This window comes from Neofelis nebulosa, chromosome 17 (genome assembly GCF_028018385.1).
Source record: "Neofelis nebulosa isolate mNeoNeb1 chromosome 17, mNeoNeb1.pri, whole genome shotgun sequence".
NCBI lineage: Eukaryota > Metazoa > Chordata > Mammalia > Carnivora > Felidae > Neofelis > Neofelis nebulosa.
In genome coordinates, this window is record NC_080798.1 from 58,026,925 (window position 1) to 58,050,427 (window position 23,503).

The 23,503-nt window shown below is 56.6% G+C and overlaps 1 protein-coding gene and 1 long non-coding RNA gene across 3 annotated transcripts; one reads left to right on the plus strand and one right to left on the minus strand.

The window, feature by feature from the left end:
- Positions 1–1,584: 1,584 nt before the first annotated feature.
- LOC131499582 (uncharacterized) lies at positions 1,585–4,143 on the minus strand. Its single transcript, XR_009255964.1, has 2 exons — positions 2,203–4,143; positions 1,585–1,875 (listed from the first exon to the last, which is right to left on the minus strand). It is a non-coding gene; the product is annotated as an uncharacterized LOC131499582 (long non-coding RNA).
- A 251-nt stretch (positions 4,144–4,394) lies between these two features.
- On the plus strand, positions 4,395–17,120 carry KLHL36 (kelch like family member 36). Of its 2 annotated transcripts, none has more exons than XM_058707966.1 (5): positions 4,395–4,562; positions 6,840–6,918; positions 11,505–12,578; positions 14,158–14,315; positions 16,372–17,120. In XM_058707966.1, exons 2-5 carry the CDS (start codon positions 6,856–6,858, stop codon positions 17,015–17,017), a joined length of 1,941 nt encoding a protein of 646 aa, XP_058563949.1. In that variant the 5' UTR covers positions 4,395–4,562; positions 6,840–6,855; the 3' UTR covers positions 17,018–17,120. The 2 variants fall into 2 exon arrangements, with proteins under 2 accessions (XP_058563949.1, XP_058563950.1); XM_058707967.1 differs by lacking the exon at positions 4,395–4,562 and adding an exon at positions 4,628–4,759.
- Positions 17,121–23,503: the final 6,383 nt, after the last annotated feature.

Sequence of the window (23,503 nt, forward strand, 5' to 3'; positions counted from 1 at the left end):
GGCGCACGGTGGCGTGGGTTCCTCATCCTGGTTCCTGCGCTCACCCATCTGTGTGGTACGGGATGCATCCTCCACTCCCAGAGCCTCTGTTTCCTCATCTGTAAAGTGGGGTGACGGTAGCATGGGGCCCGAAGGCTACCGTGAGGGCCTGTGTATTACCTGCCATTAACTAGGCCTCACTTGCCTACACCTTCCTCCTCCCTGCCCCGTGCCTTTTTCTTTTTTCTTTTTTTTCCTATTTTTATTTTTTGCCATTCTGTGTATCCAGATGACGTGTTCTTTACGAGGGAGAGTCAGCTGTGCGTGTTCCTGAAGCATCGAGCATAGAAATAACAGCCTCGTGTGTCCCTCTCTGGTGACAGTTGCACCTGCCCCATCTAGGGCCGGCAGCCTCACAGAGCTCGACACTCAGGCTTGGGATTTAACGCTCTGAGATTGTTGTCTTGGAATTCTTAATAATTCCATTCGTTGGATTTGTATGAGTGGGTTGGTGGGCGTGGCTCACAGGTTTACATCACTGTCTGCCCCGTGGGGGCTTGGGCACAGACAGGTGCAGGGAGGCTTAGGGCCAAGCCTCTGGGCGCTGCCCACCAAATTCCACGGCCTGGGGTGCCGTGAGGGTCTGCATGTGTCCCACAAGTATCTCCATGCTCCAGGCACACGGCACAAGCCGGCACCACGACAGATCAAGAGAGATTGCCGAAGAAAGGAAATCACGTTCTTCTTGCTGTAGGGGCCCCACATTTTCACTTTGCCCTGGACCCTGCAAATTACGTGGCTGGCCATGGTTCCGTCTGGTGCCCGAATCTCAGAAGTGTCAGGGCACTGAGCCACTGCCAGGGGTTCCCACCGGAACAGCCTTTGGGGGGGTTATTTAGAGCCTCACAAATATGCACTCCTCTGGGCCAGCGTTATTTATAACAGGGAAAGCGGCCCAACAATGGGGGAGGCGGTCAAGCGTACAATCAAGATGGGGGGGGAGGGATCAGATGCCCCTGGAGAAGCATGTCGTAGAGGAGAACTTAGGGCGTGAGAAAAACTCATGATATTTGCAAAAGAGGAAAAAAGGCAGTCAGCAGAGGGCCTGTACCACGTGACTTCATTTGCATAGACGTGTGGGCAACACATACTGGGCTGACTTACACTTAAGTACTGACAGCTGCTCTCCTTAGGTGGGCGATTTTTTTTCCCCTTTTGTAGGTGCGTGTTTTCAACTTCCACACACGGGGCGCACATCACTTCTGCCATTGCACAGAGGAGCGACGGTGCAGGGGGCAAGCTTAGTTTAGACCTGCAGACTGTGAGGCTTGACTGCCTGGGTTCAAAGCTCGGTTCTGCTCTGGCCAAGCTCTGTGACCTTGGGCAAGTGATTGAACTTCTCTGGGCCCCAGTCTCCCCGTCTGTGAGCCGGGCGAGTAATACCACCTCCCTCAAAGAGGCACGGAGATGAAATGAGTTCAGAGGTGCAAGGGGCTCAGACCAATGGCTAGCTCATAGCAAGCTGCGTAAGGCATTGATGTTATTCTTGTAAAGAAATTATATAAGAGAAAAACCCAAAGATGCAACAATATTAGCAATCGTTACTTCTGGATGGTGCAGAAGGGAGTGGTTTGCTTTTCCTTTTGGACTTCTCTGTATTTCCCTTGAAGCATGCACTCCTTTTACAATTGGAAAGAAAATAGTAATTAAAGGGGAAATAAAAGTGAAAGTGTTGGGGAAAACAGGCTGAAGTCAGGTTCCACAGGAAAACAGCATGAAGTCTGCATGCTTTTCCGGTCAAGGTCACCAGTGGATTCTTGAGCTTGTCCCAGGCCCTTATTCTAGGCCTCCTCATCCGGTTGTGGTCCGAGTTCTCCTTCAGAAAGGATCCAACATCTGGTGGACAGATGCCAGTGCTGAATTAGAGGCTCTCGCGATCAAGTATCTATAGCTAAATCTTTCCAATAGATATATATCCATATACACATAGATTCATACATATATCATTTACTATACTATATCCATCCGTCTATCTACTATATATATAATATGTATATATACAGAGAAGGAATCGTTAACTACAACTATAAAAAAGAATACTCCCGCCCACAGCTCCGAAAAAGAACCCTAACAGGAGACTGACCATGATATGGTAATTGCTCACTCACTTGCTTGCCTCCCTGCCTAAAATTCCTGAAAATGGCTTCTATCCCAGGCACGTACCACAGTGCCTGGAGCATTGTAGAAACTCCCGGGGCGCCTGGGTGGCTCCGTCGGTTGGGCGTCCGACTTCAGCTTAGGTCACGATCTCGCGGTCCGTGAGTTCGAGCCCCGCGTCGGGCTCTGGGCTGACGGCTCAGAACCTGGAGCCTGCTTCCGATTCTGTGTCTCCCTCTCTCTCGGCCCCTCCCCTGTTCATGCTCTGTCTCTCTCTGTCTCCAAAATAAATAAACGTTAAAAAAAAAAAGAAAAAGAAACTCCCTCCAAGTCTGTTGAATGAACTAATGAATGAAGGTGGGCGTGAGTTCAAGGAATAGCAGACATTCACATGGCAAGATACAGACATAGAAGAAGATGTGGGATTAGCTTTTTTCGGGGGGGGGGGGTAGACATAGATCGAGGGAGGGTCAAAGATGAGCAAGGAAGGCTTCCGAGTAAAGATGGTCCCTGACTGAAGGCCTGAAGGTGGTTCCAACGTCAGTTTTACCCTAAGTCCCTTTATTTTATTTTATTTTTTTAACGTTCATTTAATTTTGAGAGAGAGAGAGAAAGTGCGAGAGCAGGGGAGGGGCAGAGAGAGAGAGGGAGACCCAGAATCCGAAGCGGGCTCCAGGCTCCGAGCTGTCAGCCCAGAGCCCGACGCGGGGCTCGAACTCACAAACCCTCAGATTATGACCTGAGCCGAAGTCAGAGGCTCAACCGACTGAGCCACCCAGGCGCCCCCTACCCTAAGTCCCTTTAAATTAAAAAGACACTTTCTATACTTTTGTTTCTCCACCAGTCAAAGATATTTAATACAAATCCCAATGGTCCCAAGTCATCTTTGAAAAAGGCCCATGAGTGTTGTGTCTAGCACGGAAAGGGCAAAGACCAGCCTCGAGAATTTCCCCGGCCATGCTGACTCCCCATCCCTATTTTCTATTCTTTTCTGGCCCATCTTCAGGGCTGCAACCAGCCCCTGCTTTACGGGGGGCCCTGAAAGACGCGCTGAATCCTTCCCAGAGAAGACAGGGAGTAGAAAAACAAGGAGAGAGAGCCTTTTGTTTGATTTGCTTTTTGTAACAGCTTTACTGAGAGGTAATTCGCATACCATAAATTTGCCTTTTTAAATGGTACAATTCAATGGCTTTTGGTATATTCAGAGTTGTGCAATCATCACTATTACCCAATTCCAGAACATTTTTATCACCCCCAAGGAGAAATCCCTTGTACGGCCGCCCCCGTTTCCTCCCAGCCCCGCCAGACCCAGGCAACCACCAACCTACTTTGTCTCCCTGGGTTCCCCTGTTCGGGACACTTCATGTAACTAAAATCATACCCTGTGTGTCCTTCTGGTGTCTGACTTCCTTCACTCAGCGTAATGGTGTCCAGGTTCAACCAAGCTGTAGCAGGAGGTAAGCTGGACAACTGATAGACGGGTGGGTGATAGTCAAATTCACTCATCCCACAGTGTTAACCAGATTACGGAGCGCCTACTGCGTGCCAGTCCTGAGGGCCCGGCCAGGAATAAAACCGACCGTAAACTCTGTCCCGGAGGGTTTCTAGTGGGGGAGAGAGACCCTAAACCCAATGAGTAAGAAAGGGATTTGGCACATTCAACGGCGCCAAGAGCCAGGTGAGGCGCAAAGCTGCAAGCGGCGACAGAGGGGGAAGGCGACCATACCTAGAGGGGCCAACGGACGCCTCACTTTAGGGTGAGCGCAGCGGGCTGAGGACCCCTTGCAGCGCTCAGGTCGGTCCCTAGGGGCCGCGCCAGGGACTCTGGCGGACCCTAGCGCGCGCTTCGCAGGGCCAACCTGGGGGCTGCGCGCGCGGGGGCGAGTCCGGTGGCGGGGGTGGGGCTGCGGCCGAGGGTGGGCGCTCCGGCCCCGCCCCCTCCCGCGGCCGCGCTCACCGCTCCCCCTCCTCCGGCCGCGCGCACCGCCCCCAACTCCCCCGGCCGCGCGCACCGCCCCCAACTCCCCCGGCCGCGCGCACCGCCCCCTCTTCCCCCGGCCGCGCGCACCACCGCCTCCCGCCCCCGGCCGCGCGCGCCTCCCTTCGCCGCCCCCCTCCTGCCGCGCGCGCCTCCCCCCGGCCCCCCCGCCTCGCGCCCCTCCCTCCCTCCCTCCCTCCCCCGGCCGCGCGCGCCCTCCTCCCTCCCCGGCGCAGGCCCCGCCTCGGCGCCGCCTGAGCCCACCTCCTCGTGGCCGCCGCCATTGGCCGCGCGCGCCGCCTCCGCCCTCGGCCTCGCACTTCCTGGCGGAGCCATGGCTGCGCAGCCGGCCGGTCCCGGGGCTCCGGCGACCCGGCCCCGCCGCCGCGTCCGTCCGGTCCCGCCGCCGCCGGGGGTCCCCGCGCCGCTCCCGTAGCGCGCCCTCCAGGTGGGCCTCCGCGCGCGCCGTCGGGGGATCCGGGGAGTGGGGAGGGCCCCCGCCCAGCGAGCGGCGACCCCCGGCCGCGCCGCCCCCTCCCCCTCCCGGCGTCCCGCGGTGCTGGGGGGGGGGCGCGGCGGGAAGGGGAACACGGAGGGGCAGCGGCCGCCGCCGCAGGTGAGACAGGTGCGGCCTGCGCGGCCCAGGTGAGTGTCCCCGCGTCCCGCCGCGGGCGCCGGCCCGGCCGCGTCCCGACTCCGCCTGCTCGCCGCCCGCTCGAGCTGGCCCGGCGTCCGTTGGGCCGCCAGTTCCGCCGGCGGGGGTGTGGGGGGGGGTGTGGGTGCGAGCCAGCGACCGCGGCGGCCCCGAGACCCAGCCCTCGAGACCCGGGGCTGGTGAGTAGCGGCGGGTGTCCGAGGCCATGTCCCGATCGCCGAGGTCCGGCAGGTTCAGGGTAGAAACCCGGAGGCAGCTCGGAGAGCAGGCTCCCTGGGGACCCTCCGTCCGGACGTGGCCTCTGGTCCCGTGTTTACTAAGAGATCTTGTAACGCGGAACTGGGGATCGCCGCTGCCCGTGCGGATGGCCTTGACCCCTTAAAGCACGCGAGGCGGCTGACACCCAGCGCTCCTGTACACATTGGCCCCAAACCGCTTGCCCCGAGACAAAAGGGAGCCTCCACCAAGGGGAACTCTCTTAAGAAATCTTGGCCTAGAAAAGAACGCTTTGAGCGCTGAGAGCAAACCTGAGCTCTGGCTGGTTGCGGGGGGTGGGGTGGGGGTGGGGGGGGAGGGAGGGGTGCGGGGGAGGGTTGTGGAGAGAGGGACCTGCTGCTTTCTCGGGTGTGACCTTGGACGGCCCCCTCCACCACCTGAGCGTCAGAGTCTCAGAGGGTGAAGGTAAAACATCCAGCAGGCCCGGCCGAATATTGATTTCCTTCCTTTCCCTCATGAACCCCCCAGGAGCCCAGGGGCAGTCAAAGGGGACAGGGGGGTGGGGACAGCTGGCCTTTGTCACAAAGTTGCTAGTTTGTCAGGGGAAATCTAGCTGTCCTTTCCTTCCCCAGGGAGCTGGACAGGATGGATTGTGCCTGAATGTATGTCCCCCATTATCTTGACACTGTGCTTACATTTTGTGACATTTTTCTTTATTAGCCTAGGCTGTTGGTTCAGTAGGTAGCAACTTAGCAAGGGGAAGAAATTCCTCGTTAAGCCCAGGGTGTGACTTGCTTAAGTCCTTTCTCGGTGCCCCCATGCCCTCCAGATCCCCTAAAGCCTACCTCTGTGCTATTGTTAGTGAGTTACTTGGCTGGAAGAAACTTTAAGGTGTCTGATTCACCCGCCCATCCCGGAGACGTGATTACGACGTCTGGAGGTGAACGTGAGCATTTGGTTTTATACTGGGTGGTCCAGGCAGGGCCTAGGCCTTAGTAGAGGTTTCCTGCCTGTGGGCATTTTTTTTTTTTTTTTTTCTGTTTTGAATGGCCAGGCAGGGTAGCTTGGGGTTGAGAGCAAGGAGGCCCCCCTGGGTGGGAGGCCCAACTCCGCAGCTCCTTCCTGGCTCTGTGATGCTGGGCAGTAGCCTTGGACTCACGGGGTTTTTCCGGGGATTAAATCCGTGAAGACACAGGAAGGCACTTAAAGGAAAAGTACCTGTGTCGAGACCGTGAACGTATTTTATACGTGGCAGTCATCACTGGGTCACAGCCCTGCCTTCGTCATGATCTTTCAAAAGTTAAGCTGTTCTCACAGACTGGGCCACGTCCAGCAGAGCTTCGCGGTGAAGGGCCCATGTCTGGCCACTTTTGGGGGCCGGACGGACCCGGGTTTGATTCCCAGCCGTTTACGAGCTTGGTGACTGGAGCTCAGCGTCCTCATCTGTAAAATGGGATGTGACATTAGCCTGGCCGAGTAGTTGTGGGGCTTACACGAGACGGCCCAGGTAAATCCCTTAGCCGGGGTCTGCGGTCATTATATCTTGATCTAGCCGAAGGCCTAGTTGAGATCAAGCATCAGAAGGCAGGTATTTGTAGGAGGTGGGCTGTAAAAGACAGGATACTGTCAGATTTTAGTGACTAAAGGAACAACGTTAAGTGCACTCTGATTCTAATCACCTGAGTTTTTCAACTCAGCGTAAAAGAGTTCTCATTTCTGTACTGTCTTCTCTCCGTCTTTCCTCCGTGTGACTGGTTTCACCCTCGTCGTCCTCAGTACCTGCCAGCAGCCTGCGATTACTGAATGACCTGGGGTTTATTACTGCACACTCAAAAATCCCTGTTCTTGTCCTAGGGCTGGGATCTCTTCTATGATGGAGGGAAGCCGGCAGACGCGAGTGTCACGGCCGTACAAGATCAGCGAATCTTCAAAGGTCTGTGAATGGCCGCTCGCCACCCTGTGCAAGTTGCCTACGAAGTGTGGTATTTTTCTGATGAGATCAGTCCTAAAGGCCAGACAGATTTTCTGTTCCCGGTGGTGGTGTTAGCCTCCTTAACAATGAGTAGACAGGTAGCTCGGGCACGGGGTAGAAAACATCCGAAACTCAAAGCAGGAGCGTGAGGGACGTTAGAGATACACCTTGACTCGCTTGTTCTTTGCCTCAACTCAAAGATGTGGATGAGACAGAAGGAAAAAGCCATGGGATGTGTGTCCCCACTTGGGGGCCCCAAAACTCCAAGGACACGTCCATTGACAAGCCAGCACCTGACCTAGCGGTCGGGGTCACGTGTACCTGGATATTAAGGGCCCGGAGTCTTTCCCCCAGTCTGCCTTTCTGGGACCCTCGGAGCGAGTGAGGGTGGGTTCCCTATGGCCAGCCTACCAACCTGTGTCATGCTGGCCACATCAGGATCACCCTGGCAGGGGGGAACGTATCCAATTCGGAATGCATATGCCGGGCCCCACCCCAGACCTGCTGAATTACAATCTGAGAGCAGGACCTGGGAATCTATACCTTCAGCAGACTCAAGGCTACTATAAATAAGGATCGGGGGACCAATTTTCAGGCCAGTCTCCGTTCACACCTGTTCGTCTATAAATATCAGTAACACCTCTTTTTTTCTTTAAAAAAAAAATATTATTTTTTTTAAAAATTTTTTTCATCACCACTTTTCTTTAAAAGTGGCCCTTTTGGAGATTTAAATGTTCTGGTTACCTCAGATCGTGCATTTTCACTGGAGCCAATATTGCCCCCACAATTGGTTCTTGGGAGAGGGGAGGGTATAAAAAGAATTCTCTTTTTTGCGATCAGAGAGCACAGCTATACGTACAGTTCACGTACAGATACACAGGATATGTGTGGCGTTAGAATCTCACGGGCGCCGTTAGGAAAAAATATGTCAAAAGAAGACTGAAAAAAGACGGAGGTAACCACTTTAGATAAAGGGACCTGTGAGCAGCGTGTAGATTTGAGGGCAAAACAGAGGTTCTGCAGATGTGCATAGAAGGAAAACGGGGTAGAATTTTCAGGAGAGGTGGGTTCTCCGGAGAAACGGGCTCTTATTTCCATCTGAGTTACCGAGAAGGCTCTTGCCAAGCCCGGCTTTATCTGCCGCGAAAACCCAGAAAGGTCTCGCGGCTGTCTCAAAGAGGCTTTGTTTCAGAGCCTGGCTGCAGAGACAGTACGGCTTTCTGAGCGTGGTGATAGTGCTGGAAATCTTTGTCCCCGAAAGGCGCGTTCTGGGTTCGTTTCTGTCGGAATCTATCCCGTGGTTACATGGTATCCGTGTTTCTGACTTACTGTACTTAAAGAGGGCCCGGAGGGTAAGTGTAGCCTGGATTTTCTAGACGTCAAACACACCCAGGTAGCCAGCCCCCAGATTACAGCAGAGATTACCGGGCCCTCCAGTCCCAGTCGCCAGCTTCCGCGACTGGAGTGTTGTCTGCCCTTGAACTCAATGCGAGTAAGTCTCCTTTCGCCGGTTCCTACGCCTCTGAGGTCTGGCCCTGTTGCTGCCTGTGAGCGGTAGGCTGTTCACCTTCCGGGCGCGATGGAGTCTTCCATTGTGTGACGGCCGCTGCTGGTTCATCTGCTCTGAAATGTGTTGATCCGTTCTGATGATGAATCCCGTTTGCATGTAAAACACTCCGTACGTGCTGCATTCTGGCTAGGGTTGGCTGCTGAGGGCCTGTGTTTCTTCTCTCACGTCACCTTGCCGCTGGTAGAGGCACTAAAATAGGGAATAAATGAACGAGTAAGAGTTAGCACCATCGAAGAGTGTGGGGGTCGAAGCTTCTAGGTTTTAGGAAACGCTGCGACTCTGTTGCTGAGGTCCCTTTGAAACCGGGAGGTCGTGTTTGGTGTTTTTTGGTTTTGGGTTTTTTTTTTTTTTCTTTTGAAAGTCTTCATCTCTGTCGCTGCACTGAAATATCCAGAAACGGGTTGTCACTGAGACCCAGGTGAAGAATGAAGCGTGCCTACTTAGCATGGAGACCCAGTTTTAGAAACAGTGGCTGCCCTTTTCCCTGCCCTGGCTCACTGGAGCAGATGGTCCTCTCCGCAGCTGTCATCTGGGGCTGTCCCCATCCCCCACCCCCTCCAGGGGGCTGGTTTTTCTTTTTACGCCGCAGCTGGGGGTCCTGTGTGCACCCATTGAAGTGTGCTGGCCCCACATCCCCACCAGCTTACAGACAACCGGGGGCCTGGGGCGGGGGGCACACAGCCCACCTGACGCCCCTCGCTTCCGGGGGCTTTGAGCCTTTGCAGTCACGAGAGGGGCTGCCGGTGTGGTGCTTGGACGCTTCCTTCCTCGAGTCCGCGCCCGAGAGGGGCCCCGAGCCGGGGTGTGTTGCAGCCCAGACCCGGCCAGCCGGGCTCTCTCTGCCGGTAACCAGAATAGGCAGAGAGATCCACGTATGGAACCTCCGAGAAACCGTTCTGTGATGTGAGAACAACACAGCCTGGCTCTCCGCACTTGGAAGGGAAGGCAGCTTCGGGCAGTACCTGTTAGGCGTCCACGTCACAAGTCCGAGAACATTGCCCGCACCTGTAACCTAGAGGGAGCGGTGGGTGTTGGGAGTGGCCGGATGAGGAGGGACCGCGGGGAAACAGTTATTACCCCCATCACGGGTGTGTTGGGAGGAAGGGAAGAAGGCGATGACACCACGGCAGGACACAGGTTGCAAAGTGGCCTGCGGGGACCTGGCGGTCCCCCCCCACACAGCTGCTCACACCTGCTGAGCCCTCAGCCCACCTCCCCTCGGCCGCACCACCTCCCCTTTGAGGCTCGGTGCCCGGCCAGCCCTGTCTGCCGACACCCTCAAATAGACCAGCTACGTCACCCATGTGCCTGGACGGCCTGTGCCTCCCTGTACTGAATTTCGTGGTGTTTCTGATGTAAATAAACCGGGCGGTGTGTGGATCCCGAGCCCCCAGAGCCTGATTGGCCTTCCAAGGGTGGAGACGCTGCTGCCTGGGTCTGACGTGGCCTCGTACCCTCCAAAGCACGTGGCAGGCAGACAGCACTCCGCAAACGTCTCCCGACCTGGATTGCTTGAATTGACCCATTTTCGTTGTTCACGTGAACTGATTTGTTGATTCCGGTGCCGTGTGGTGATTAAAAGTTCGGGCTCCAGGGGCGCCTGGGTGGCGCAGTCGGTTAAGCGTCCGACTTCAGCCAGGTCGCGATCTCGCGGTCCGTGAGTTCGAGCCCCGCGTCAGGCTCTGGGCTGATGGCTCGGAGCCTGGAGCCTGTTTCCGATTCTGTGTCTCCCTCTCTCTCTGCCCCTCCCCCGTTCATGCTCTGTCTCTCTCTGTCCCAAAAATAAATAAAAAACGTTGGAAAAAAAAAAATTAAAAAAAAAAAAAAAGTTCGGGCTCCGGAATCAGACCTAGCCGCAAATCCCAGCCCTGCCTCTCAGCCACTGTGGGACTTTGGGCAAGTTTCCTAGTATCTGAACCTCAGTTTCTCCTCATCTGGGAAATGGTCATGATTACAGACCTTCCCTTGGAGGAGGGTCATTGTGACCCGCGAATGAGACAGCACATACCCAGCGCACCGTGCGAGATTCGTATATAAGCCCCACCCTGGGGAAGAGGCCACGCTCCTGCACTTTTTCCCCAGAGCACTTTAGTCGGGATGCATCGCGGAGTCTCTGGGACCCGCCCCATCCCTGGACCCATCAATAGAAGTGGGAGCCCCTCGCATGGCTGGGTGCTAAGCATTTTCTACAACACGGAGCGAGCAGTCTTCCTTGGTGGGAGGCCTCCGTGGGAACCCTGGGTGTCCTGGAGCCGCGCCCCGTGTCCTCTTAACGTCGCATGCCGAGCCGGTAAACGCCCTCCTCCGCACTTGTGAGACCAGGAAAAGGGGGCTCAGAGGCTTCTCAGGGCTTTCTCAGGATCACACAGCTAGTAAGTAGCAGACCTGGGATTCAAACCCGGCTTCTGTCCGTGTTTACAGGCTATACCTGAGCAACTGGGCTGCCCCTAAGGGACGGCCATTTTTAAACCTATCTGCTCCGGACCCACAGTAAGAAAGAAAGGGGCAGGGAGAGAACAAATACAACTTTGAGGAACTGTATTTAGAAAGAAAAAAAAAAGCAGGAAAGACGAAAGAGGAAGAGAGATTACGTTCTTAGGGATTGTAAAGAAAGACGGTAGGTAGGAAGGAAAGGAGAACGGTAAGTTTTTAGAAATTGCCTTTGCTAGGCCACATTGTTTGGTAAGTGATCTCTGTCCCCACTGTAGGGCTCAAAGCCACACCCCGAGGTCAAGAGTGTCCTGCTCGGTGACTGAGCCAGCCGGGCGCCCCTTTAGGAGCTGGCATTTGAAAAGAAAGAAGGAACCCTACAGGGTGTGCACCGAATCGCTCTCGTTTCATTAAGTGCGGGTGGTGAGGCCCGGGGGTTGACCCCGGGACCCTGCGGGGGGGGGGGGGGGGGGGGGCGGGGGGGGCGGGGCCGGGGGGGCGGGGCTGCCGGCCGAGCCCTGACGCGCGCGCGCGCTCTCGGCCGCAGGTGTACCACTGGGCCGACCACTCGACCACGGTGCTGCAGCGGCTGAACGAGCAGCGTCTCCGCGGCCTCTTCTGCGACATCGTCCTGGTGGCGGACGAGCAGCGCGTGCCGGCCCACCGCAACCTGCTGGCCGTGTGCAGCGACTACTTCAACTCCATGTTCACCATCGGCATGCGCGAGGCCTTCCAGAAGGAGGTGGAGCTCGTGGGCGCCTCCTACATCGGGCTCAAGGCCGTGGTGGACTTCCTGTACGGCGGGGAGCTGGCGCTGGACGGCGGCAACATCGACTACATCCTGGAGACGGCGCACCTGCTGCAGATCTGGACGGTGGTGGACTTCTGCTGCGAGTACCTGGAGCAGGAGGTGAGCGAGGACAACTACCTGTACCTGCAAGAGCTGGCCTCCATCTACAGCCTCAAGCGGCTCGACGCCTTCATCGACGGCTTCATCCTGAGCCACTTCGGCACGCTGTCCTTCACGCCCGACTTCCTGCAGAACGTCTCCATGCAGAAGCTGTGCGTCTACCTGAGCAGCAGCCAGGTGCAGCGGGAGTGCGAGCACGACCTGCTGCAGGCCGCCCTGCAGTGGCTGACGCAGCAGCCGGAGCGCGAGGCCCACGCCTACCAGGTGCTGGAGAACATCCACTTCCCGCTCATCCCCAAGAACGACCTGCTGCACCGCGTCAAGCCGGCCGTGTGCTCGCTGCTGCCCCGGGAGGCCAACTGCGAGGGCTTCATCGAGGAGGCGGTGCGCTACCACAACAGCCTGGCGGCCCAGCCGGTCATGCAGACCAAGCGCACGGCGCTCCGCACCAACGAGGAGCGCCTCCTGTTCGTGGGCGGCGAGGTCTCCGAGCGGTGTCTGGAGCTCAGCGATGACACCTGCTACCTGGACGCCAAGAGCGAGCAGTGGGTCAAGGAGACGCCCCTGCCGGCCCGGCGGAGCCACCACTGCGTCGCCGTGCTGGGGGGGTTCATCTTCATTGCCGGCGGCAGCTTCTCCCGGGACAACGGAGGGGATGCGGCGTCCAATCTTCTTTATAGGTATGACCCCCGCTGTAAACAGTGGATCAAGGTGAGATTAAAGCCAGATTATTTCTTTACTCTTGAGGACTTTTGCTCTCTTAACCTAGCCTTGACTGCCCCCCCTTGCTCTCGGGCCTCGGCCCCCGTCCCGCCTCTGTTCTGACCGAGGCGGCGTGAGGACACGGGGGCGCGCCCGCCCGGCCCGAGCCCGCGCCCTGCCCGGGGCGGGGGAGGGGCGGGGGAGGGCCGAGCGGCCGCCGCGCAGGCGCAGGCGCAGTCGTAGTCGTCGTCCCGCGCGGGGCCCTCCGATAGAATTTTCTGCGGGCGACACAGACGTTCTGTGCCTGTGCTGATACCCCGGCCACCAGCCACGTGTGGTGACTGAGCGCTCAGAATGCGGCGAGTGGGACCCAAGGACTGAATTTGGGGTTGTATTTCACTTGAACTAACTGACGTCTGTCCGAGTGTAAATGGCCGCCCGAGGCTGGTGGCTGCCATGCTGGATGGTGCCGGCCTAGAGGTTGGACCCAGGGTTCGGACGGTGTTCCCCCAGAGTCGCCCCAGAGCTCCCCCTTCGGGAAAGGTTTGGAGCTCGTTTGAGGAGGCCACGGAGGCTCCCGCCTGGTGGCAGCCGTGGCCCAGCAGGTGTGGCGAGGGTGGCGAGACCCAAGGCTGGGTCTCGGTGTCAGGCCCGAGTTCACACCCCAGCTGCGCTGAGTCGCTGCTGGGGATTTCAGACTGCTTCCTCGCCCTCCAGATTCCCAGCTTCCGCCTCCGGAAACGGGGTCGTAGGGGGGGGCGTGGACATCCCGAGGTCAGGGGCTGGGTCCGGTGGGGGTTGGCAAGCCCCGGGCACAGAGAAGGCAGTCCTCTCCTCCCACAAACACCTCCCCAGACCACGACCCTCAGAAACCGGTCTGCCTTTCTGCCCGTGCCTCTGCGCTTTTACTTAACTTGGTGATTTTATCTGAGCGCGAAACTCGGAATGGGCTCCGGTGACCTTTCTGTTTTATTCTCGAAAGTCTGCAAACCACCCTGCAGCGTGTAGGTCCTGCCCCTCGAAAGAGGCCCCCTGTTTGGAGCCCGTCCTCGAGAGCTCTGTAGCAGGGGCAGCCTGCAGGTGCGGTCTCCTTTGGGACTGTGTTCTACTTGGATTATTTAAAAAAAAGAAAAAGTTGAGTCTTCTGCTTTTTAATTTCCCACTGATTGCCCCTTTCTGTCTGTCAACACGATAGCAATCAGCATTAATTCTAAAAGTGTCTGGTGTGGGAGGAGCAAGAGGAGAGATGAGTTTTTGTTCCAGGAAACCACTAAACCGGTCATTCTGAACCGTATGCTCTGCGGAATTCGAGTCCACAAGGTCAGCCACTGCCCAGGCCGGTTGGGGGACTGTGTTCTCTGTCCCCTTCTCGGGGGGACAAGGTCTCAAGGGTTCCGGGAGCTCTTGAGAAGTCCTGTCCGAAGAGCCCCTCTTTCGTCAAGGGTGACTCCCTTCCCCAGACGCCCTTGGCCACTGCCTGACCCTCCTGGGCTGTGCGTTCCACAGCACGCATTTGGGAGCCGAGTGCTCGATGCTGACGTTGTCCCGAGCGTGGGGAAGGGAAGGTACAGGTGTCCCGCCTCCGCAGGTGGCCTCCATGAACCAGCGCCGTGTGGACTTCTACCTGGCCTCCATCGAAGACATGCTGGTGGCCGTCGGTGGCCGGAACGAGAACGGAGCTCTTTCTTCAGTGGAGACTTACAGCCCCAAGACCGACTCCTGGTCCTACGTGGCCGGCTTGCCGAGGTGACTGGGGGCGGGGGGGGGGGGGGGGGGGGGGGGGGCGCAGAGTCCTCAGGCGGGCTCTACTCTGGGGCTCCGGTTGTCCACCTCGTCTTCTAGATGTCTTGGCCTCTAATTTCAGGAAAAATCTCCTGGCTTGTAGATAACTCTGGGTAGACTGTGGGGGCAGAGGGCGTGGTGGTAACAAGTCAGGGGACAGACCATCCAAGTGCAATGTCCCCTCTGCCGCCAAGACAGACGTCCCTCAGTTTCCAAGTCTGTTCACTCCTGGAGCTTCAGGGAGAGAGTGTTAGGTTCAGATAGCGAGGGCCTTCCCGAGAAACGTCCCTGAGCGTGGACCTTGGTTGGTCCTCGAGGTGGCAGAATAGGGCTGTTGGGAGCGAGATGTTCCCAAGGAGCCTCCCCCGCCCTGCTCCACGTCATCCAGCGCCCGGGGGCTCCCCCGGGTGTCCCAGGGCTCGGAGCTCCTCCTCCTCGGTTGCCCCGCGTGCCGGTGTGCACTCAGGGAGCCCCTGTCGCCCTGACGGGTTTAGCAGAAGGTGCCTGTCACTTAACGTTAGCAGTTCCCCGTGGCTGAGCGTGCAGGCACGCGTTCCGAACCAGTCTTGCTGTGGAATGCGTCCGGCGGTCTTGGGTGCATCCCCAGGAGCTAGACGGGTGAGCGGTGTGAGCGTTTGATGGTGAATCCCACCGTCCTCCGGTCCCCAGTTACTACCCCCTTCCTGTGGAGGTTGTAAGAAGCCCGTGGAGCAGTGCCTTTGGCAATCGGGATGACCGTGTGTCACCTCTGGGCCAAGTGCTTGCTATGATGAGTCCCTTGATACCCAGGGACCTGGTGGGGTGGGGGTAGGCGCCCTTATAATCTGTCATCCAAACCAGGATGACAGGGAACCTTAACTGTAAATACCGACCCCGTCACAGGCAGACCGAGACCTGTGATCTCCTTAGGTTTAGGTACCTTTTTTTTTTTTTTTTTTTTTTTTTTTTTTAATCATCCCATTTTACAGATGGAGGAGTGAGGCTCAACGATAGCGATAAGAGCCTCTGCGGCCATCGCTGTGGGCCAGCTGGAGTGATTCACGTCCCTCAACGCTAAAACAAACCTGATTTTTTTCTTTCTAAATGGGCCTTAGGGGTCCGAGGTTGGAGTAAACATAGTCCACGATGCTGTAATCGTTAGTGCGTGTGCTGAGCTGTCAGCACAGAGCCCGACGCGGGGCTCGAACCCACCAACTGAGATCACATTCCGAGCCGAGGTTGGACGCCTAACCGACAGATCCACCAAGGCGCCCCCACACGGCACTTTTTAGAGCAGTTTTAGGTGTACGGAAAATCGAGCAGAAGGTACAGATTGTTCCCATAGACTCTCTCCCCTGAGCTCATTTCCTCTGCGCTACATTTGTTACAACTGACGCACCCAGATGGCTACAAGACACTCACCGAGGCCCACACTAAGCGAAGGCTCGCTGTGTCGCCCGTGCTGTAGGGTTTGGACAAATGTCAGGGGCGCGCCTCCACCCGCGCGTGTCACACACAGTGTTTTCACTGTCCTGTGAGCCTCCTGTGCTCCACACATTCATCCCGCCCGAGCCCCGGGCCCCGACGGCCCAAGGGTTTTTTTCACTGCCCCTGGAGTCTTTTCTGGAATGTTGCAGAGTTGAGGCTGTGCTTTGTTGAGGCTGTGCTTTGTTTCGTTCCCGTTTGCTGTATAATTTGAAGGGAACCTACGAGTGCCTCAGTCACACGGTCCCATTGTTTTTAGCTCTTACGCGAGGCATCTGCCGGGTCATTATCCCCGTCCTGACGGGGAAATGGGCTGCGGGCACAGGCCGGGCGGTCTGGCCGCCGAGCCACGTGCGCACTTGCCCGCCCGGCTCAGCCGCTTTCTGTCCGGTGACAGCTGCCATCTGCAAAGCGTGCGGGGGCCGCCCGCTCCCTCCGTGATCCCCTCGGGGCCCCACGGCCCCCTCCCTCCTCCCCTGGCGAAGAGGGAAAGCGCGGGGCCCCGGCGCGGCACTGAGCCCCCTCTGTGTCTCCGTCCGTCCGTCCGTCTCTGCAGGTTCACCTACGGCCACGCGGGCGCCATCTACAAGGACTTCGTGTACATCTCGGGGGGGCACGACTACCAGATCGGCCCCTACCGCAAGAACTTGCTGTGCTACGACCACCGGACGGACGTGTGGGAGGAGCGGCGGCCCATGACCACGGCGCGCGGCTGGCACAGCATGTGCAGCCTGGGCGACAGCATCTACTCCATCGGCGGCAGCGATGACAGCATCGAGTCCATGGAGCGCTTCGACGTGCTGGGCGTGGAGGCCTACAGCCCGCAGTGCAACCAGTGGACCCGCGTGGCCCCCCTGCTGCACGCCAACAGCGAGTCGGGCGTGGCCGTGTGGCAGGGCCGCATCTACGTCCTGGGCGGCTACAGCTGGGAGAGCACGGCCTTCTCCAAGACCGTGCAGGTCTATGACCGCGACAAGGACGCGTGGAGCAGGGGCACCGACCTGCCCAAGGCCATCGCCGGCGTGTCCGCCTGCGTGTGCGCGCTGAAGCCACGGCTGGAGGACAAGAAGAAGAAGGGCAAGGGCAAGAGGCACCAGGACCGGGGCCAGCGCCCCCGCGCCCCGCCCCCCCCGCTGGGCCTCGAGGGGCCCCGGGCCCCGCCGCCCCCTGCCGGAGGCCGTAGACCAGCCACGACCCCGTAGCGTCCGGACCCATCCCGTACCTCCTAGCAGCCTTTTTTACTTTGATGATGCTTGGTGTTTCTATGATATCACAGTAACCGATTAAATATTCTATATCATTTTACGGATCATCTTGCTGGAGTCATTAAACCTGGGCCCAGGCAGGAGACACAACCCTCCTCTCTGTGCAGGGCCCCTTCCTCCCTCGCGACGAATCCCCGAGGGTGCCGCCCCCCCCCCCCCCCCCCCCAGTCCGCACCTCCCTCCACTTGGCTGAGTTTGTGCAAAATTCAGGTTCTGGAGCCCCACTTGAGAAGTATCCGTTGTAAAAGTACCAGGAGTGAGGGCGGAGGGGGTGCCTGGAAACTGTATTTCAACCAGTTCCCGGAATGACTGAGCACTGGCCACGTCTGGCAAACCGCAGGCAAGGCCAAGTGCACTCGTGTCGTGAGTGGGGACACAGAGACCCCGACAGGGTGACTGGGTGACGGAGTGACGCTCCCTAGACAGGCAGGACCTGGGACTTCTCACCAGGGAGGTGTTCCCACCGGGATTTCCTGATCAGGTGACTCTTGTTTCTGAGTAATCCCATTTTCCTGATGGGTAGCTCTTCCCGAATTCTGAAAGGGTCTAGGTAATCCAAAAACTAAAAAAAAAAAAAAAAGGCACGAAGCTCTTTTATAAACATTTTTCTGTAATTTGTGCTTTTTGCTTTATTTTTCCTGAACCCACTGTTAACTTACATTACTGATGTACTGAGCCCCCAAAATCTATGTTCCTTTCTCAGGAAAGAAAGAGTGGGCATCCTAGAACTTGCCATTGTTTTCTGTGGCTCGGCACCAAGAAGCCCTCGGGAGCCCCTCCGGGAGCCGGCCGAGTACACGTTGCTCCCAAAGGAGGCTGTCAGGTACCCCCCTCTGCACCCCCCCCCCCCCCCCCCCGCCCAGCTCAGCAGTCCGCTGCTCAGCCGTTTAGTGCTGCTGGGCAAGTTTTAACAGGCCCTGGCTGATCCCTCATATAAGCGGCAGGTCAGAATCCGAGGGCCCGGCTGCTTCAGTCTGTATAAGCTGGCAATGCGTGTTCAACCCCTCCTCTTGAGATGTGTGACCGTCCTGTGCAGATTTCCTGCAGGTGTCACCAACGGTTTGTGCCCTCGAAGGCGAGCTGGGGACTCTTGCCCAAGCTGCTGTGGACACAAGGACGTTGGGAAGATAAGAGCGTGCTCGGTTTTTATCACGAGCCAAGGGAGGCGTTCGTGATCTATGCCTTGACAGAGATCAGATTGCAGAGACGAGAACACCTCAAGATTTATTGTTAACCTTGACATTAGAATATGACTCTCAGTTACCTTCCTTTAAAACAAAAAATTATCTCCTTTGTACTTCTTTTCCTTTCCCAGAAAGGATTACTGTGATTTTGAGCAGCTTGGGCGTTGAAAGCTTCAGGACCCGAATCGTGGCCCTCTGTTGTTAGTGGGGTGAGGGGTCTGCTGACTTAGCTAGTTCTGTGCACGTGGAAGTCCCTAGAGGCTTGTTGATAGGTTCTGCAAGGCATGCAAACAATCAAACCAAAAACGCTATACTCTTCTTGGAGCTCCACAATACTTTGCTGTATTAAAGGCCCTGAGAAGTCCTGCATTAACTTAGCATTCCGTCAACCCCACGTTTCTGAACTTCACTGAGCCTGAAACCCTTTGTGTGTGTGTGTGTGTGTGTGTGTGTGTGTGTGTGTGTGTGTGTCTTCTATCTCGTACAGCCCTCCACAACATTTGTTTTGCAGAACTTCTGCCCAACTTTGGGATAGCCTACCCCCTTCCTATCCCAGGAAAGATTTCATTACGTGAAGACCCTTTAGAAGGCATGGAACCCATGGTCTTTTCTCCCCAGCTCAGCCTAACTCGTGAACAGAGAGGTGGTTGGTGGTTCAACCAGACTCCAGGGGAATCAACATAGATTCCACGTGTGCTTTGGGCAGCAGGATGGCTTTGACCTTGGGAAGAGGCGAACCGTCAGTTTTTAGCTTAAGCCAGCTCTCTTCTTTTTGACCACCAGGGCATGTCCCCGGATAAAGGCGCAGCCCTGGTCACTCTTCTGATTTTCTTGCGCCTTGTGGATTACGTCCAGTGTCCCGCACCTCACGCTTCGTGACGTCACTCTTGCCGCTCTGAAGGCACTTTGTTATTTACATGGCTTAGAATCTAACATCACTAGCGTTGGGAGCGTTCTCTTAAAGGTGAGGTTGAGAAGTTCCTTCTCGTAAACTAACGTCACCTAATTGGGGGTGGTCTCCCAGTGCCCCGAAAGGTTTTGGAGCCTCTCTCAGGGGTCAGTGGAAAAGAGTCTCGGGACCGAGGAGCGGCGTCTGGGCACCAGACCGCGCAGCCATGGGACCCGTGGCAGTTGTCCGAGGTGTTAAGGTAGAAGTCACTCTGCTGTGCGTGTCCAGCCGAGAATGGGAGGAAATGCTCTTTCCCCCCGGATGGGCAGAGCTTGGGGAGGTCCTCCTGCAGGTGGCCGGTAGAACTGCAGAATCATGGGAGTGTGGTTGCGCAGCGCAGCGACAGAGACGGCTCCGGCGGGCGGCCCCCCTGAGACACAGCGCCACTGCTCTGGGTCTCGGAGGGCACCCGGGTCATTTCTGGCGATGTTTCGAAATGAGCGCGGCGGGCTTCCGTGCACGTTTGGGGTTGGTATTTTTTTGGTGTTTTGGTTTTTTTCTCACTTTGAAAGAACTAGAGTTTTAAGTTCACAGTCGTACGTCTTGAGTTTGCCCCTTCCCCGACGTCAGAACCCTGTTTGCTGAAGACCTAAATGTAACACCAGGATTGGAAGGAACGTGGAAAGCGCTGTGACTTACCGTGTTCTTCCTGCCGTCGGAACACACGGAGGTCGCGTCTCAGCAACTTGTTTTGTGCGTGCGGCTCTCAGTGTTTTCTCACGTTAGATGTTAAGCGTTAACATTTTCCCATTTTAGAAAGGCGCCCGGGTGGGGCTTTGTAGGTCTCCATCTGAGCAGAAAACCTCAGTATCTGTATCTGTATCTGTATCTGTATCGTGAATGCCCCTCCCCTTGCTGCTTACTGATAAGGTGACCTCTTGCCGACTTAGTAGAAACCCCAGAAGCCAGCCCTAAGGGGTCTTCAGTTCGGGGTGCAAACCCAAATGCCAAAGGGAGTGGAGTCTGTCCTCTGAGGTCCGGGGTCCCCACTCTGCTCGAGCGAGTTAACCTGCGGTTCAAAGTCCCTGGCCCCTGAGTCAGGGCGACCTTTCAGGGGCTTGCAGCACCGTAGGAAGTGAGGGACGCCCGCCCCCACCCCCTTGTAGAGTTGTCAACCTTCCACCATTACCCTGGTCCTCATGGCGCGTGGCTTGGCCACCACCTGCCTGAGGAGCAGCTCACGGGCCTTCTGTGTCTCTGAGCTTTCGGCTAGAATCTCAGACCGCTGCCCCCCGCCCCCCCCCGGGAGGGGCCCCTTCATCCTTGGCCTCTCCACGGATTCTGAGTGTCCCCGGAGGGGAGGGGAGGGGAGGGGGCGGTGTCCTGCCTCCAGCATAAACCCCTGGAGCGCAGGGCAGCTCCAAGGGTACTGGGAGGTCCGGCCCTGCACCGCCGCCCAGCCTGGCAGCTTTTCAAGTTGTTTGAAATGTTTTGATACTTTTTGATACCCATGGCTGTGACCACCTTAGCTTCCCCCCCCACCTCCCGCTGAGCTAGAGGGCACTGATCGGCTAAGAAGACGTCCTCACTCCCTTAAGATACCGTTGTATTTCTTCCGAAGCTGCTCCTACCTCAGCGGCGTGCACAGAGATGAAACCATCCCCGAGGACCGGTCCAGTCCGTCTGTCACCTGTCTCACACGGGTCACTGCTCGCCGGGGCCCCCATCCACTCCCGTCCATCCCTTCTTTTAAAGACACTTCAACTGGAAGTCTGTAACAGCGAACCGTCCTGCTCTTGACAGAATTACTGCCCTCAGCTCGGAGGTCCCTTTCTCTCTTTTTTAACACGAATAGAATCCGTGGCTTCTGAGGGTGCGTCGAGGTCTCAAGAAGTCTTGGTTGCCTTGGTTAAAAGAGGTGAATGAATGTACAGGTTCGGCGGTAGAGTGGGGCCGAGGGGATAAACCTCCCGTGTCCATTTTCTTGGAGAAAAGGAACTCAGTGACCCGACGTCATCGTCACAGGTTCGCTTGGCATTGATTGGAAGGGAGACCCAAATCCTTTGGGGTTGACTGAAGTCCGTCATCACCACCAGCCCCCCCTCGGAAAAGCAGTAAGATATTTGACCGTTAAGTAATTCCCTGGTATATTCTGGCTACTGATGTTATCAAAATCTGTAACTGTATGTGTGTGTGTGAGTGTGTGTTTTGATTCGTTGCTTTTGTATTTGTGATTTTATGACACTCGGAGGTTTCCTGTGTCTTACCTCTTTTTAATTCATTTCCTGCGCGTTGATTTTCTTCCCCCCTCTGTTTTTGATTCCGTCCAGAATATTCACTTCTCAAAACGCATTAAAATGATTTGCCTGCTAGGGTATGGTTTATTTTATAATTATAGTCCCAGCCTTGTGTGGTTATTGTAATGATCTTCAGGCCTGTTTTCTCTGCCCGGGTGAAAAAGAGCCCCTTGCATGTTAAGCCCAAATATAATTTGGAAATTAACCAGACTGCCCTTTAGGACGGTGGGGGGCTGGGACCTTTTGAGGCTGCTCTCATTGTGCTCCTAATTACTATATTTTGCCAGGAATTTCATTCAGATCCTTGATTGCACCACGAAGTCCTGTGACCTGAAATGAAGCTATTTGCTTAAATTCGTGTCAGTGGGGGTAATTTGATTAGAGAAGAAAAACAGAAACCAGGGGAAAGGAGCATAGCTTATGGCAAGCAATTTATTATCTTTTTTTTTTTTTTTTAATGTTTATTTATTTTTGAGAGACAGAGAGAGGGAGAGGGAGACCCAGAACATGAAGCAGGCTCCAGGCTCCGAGCGGTCAGCACAGAGCCCGACGCGGGGCTCGAACTCAAAGACCGCGAGATCATGACCTGAGCGAACTTGGACGCTCAACCGACGGAGCCCCCCAGGCGCCCCGCAGTTTGTTGTCTTTATCAGAAAAAGAGCAGAATGTTTCTGTGAGAACCGAGTTTGCTGTATGTCCCACGGGCCCGAGAAGAAGACTGTCGCCCCTCTGCCCCGCCGAGGTTTCACGAGGCCGCCATCAGACAAGCCCAGTCACGCTTGGGAACACCTTTTCCCTGTACCTTTAGCAGTTTGGCATCGGGAGGACGGTGGGAGGTACCCGCGTGCCCATCACACCTGGAACCTGGCCTAGAATTTGCCCCTGAGCCAATGAGCTGCCCCAGGCAGGCCCCAGGCCAGCAGATGCCAAGCTCACCAGGACCCCTTCCTTCAGCCTGAGAAGAATCTTGGGTTAGAAATGACGCTCTGCCCATCTCCCCGATGAGGAACCCAAGGCTCGGGCCGCATCATCTTCCCGAAGGTGAATTACCTTACCCGCCCAGCTGCTCGGTGCTTGTCTTGCCCTGGGTTCTCTGGAACCCAGAACTTTACGCGAGGCAGGTGATTTATCTGGGGAGGTGGTCCACAAGAAGCGGGCGTGAGACCGGGGGGCGGGGAAGAAAGGCAGATGACAAGGAGTTTTATCTGCAGCGGAGTAAGAAACCACTCCCAGGTAGTGGCTTTAAATGATAACAAGCATCGGGGCGCCTGGAGGGCTCCATCGGTTGAGGGTCCGGCTTCGGCTCAGGTCACGATCTCGCGGTCCGCGAGTTCGAGCCCCGCATCGCGCTCTGTGCTGACAGCTCAGAGTCTGAGCCTGCTTTGGATTCTGTGCCTCCCTCTCTCTCTGTCCCTCCCCTGCTCACGTTCTGTCTCTCAAAAACAAACAGACATTAAAAAAATTTATAAACGGTAATAAGCATTTACTTTGGGGACAAACCCAAGAGTCGACTGGGCTCCACTAGGCAGCCCTCTCCCCCCCCCCCCCCCCCCCCCCCGCCAGGAGTCTCACTCAGGGTCAGGGTCAGGGTCAGGTATCCATTCCCCGAGGCTCACAGTGAGGTGGGGCTCCTCCAGCACCCCGCTCCCAATCTCTCCTCCTCCTTTTGCCTCCCTACCCCTCCAGGCCCCTTGCTCTCTCTGGTTCCTCCACATGGTGGCCGCATCCAGATTTCTCACATGGCCGCCAAAGGCTCCCAGACCCCACGTCCCAAGTTAGCAGCTGCACAGCTTCTAACACAGACCCGGCTCTTTTCAGCTACGGGTTCGAGCCCCGCGTCCGTCTCTGCGCTGACAGCTCGGAGCCTGGAACCTGCTTCCGATTCTGTGTCTCCCTCTGTCTCTGCCCCTCCCCCGCCCATGCTCTGTCTCTGTCTCTCTCTCCCTCCCTCTCTTGCAAAAATAAACATTAAAAAAAATTGGTTTAAGTGACCACCGCCACTCAAAGCCTCCATGCGAGGTATCGTGTCTCCCAAAGGTCCCCGTAGGATGCA

Bases quoted from the DNA above. Each gene is read 5' to 3' on its own strand.
- KLHL36 (XM_058707966.1), top strand. From the start codon at position 6,856: ATGATGGAGGGAAGCCGGCAGACGCGAGTGTCACGGCCGTACAAGATC. The intron at 6,919-11,504 runs GTCTGTGAATGG...TCTCGGCCGCAG, and splicing joins AGATCAGCGAATCTTCAAAG to GTGTACCACTGGGCCGACCA. The intron at 14,316-16,371 runs GTGACTGGGGGC...CCGTCTCTGCAG, and splicing joins TACGTGGCCGGCTTGCCGAG to GTTCACCTACGGCCACGCGG.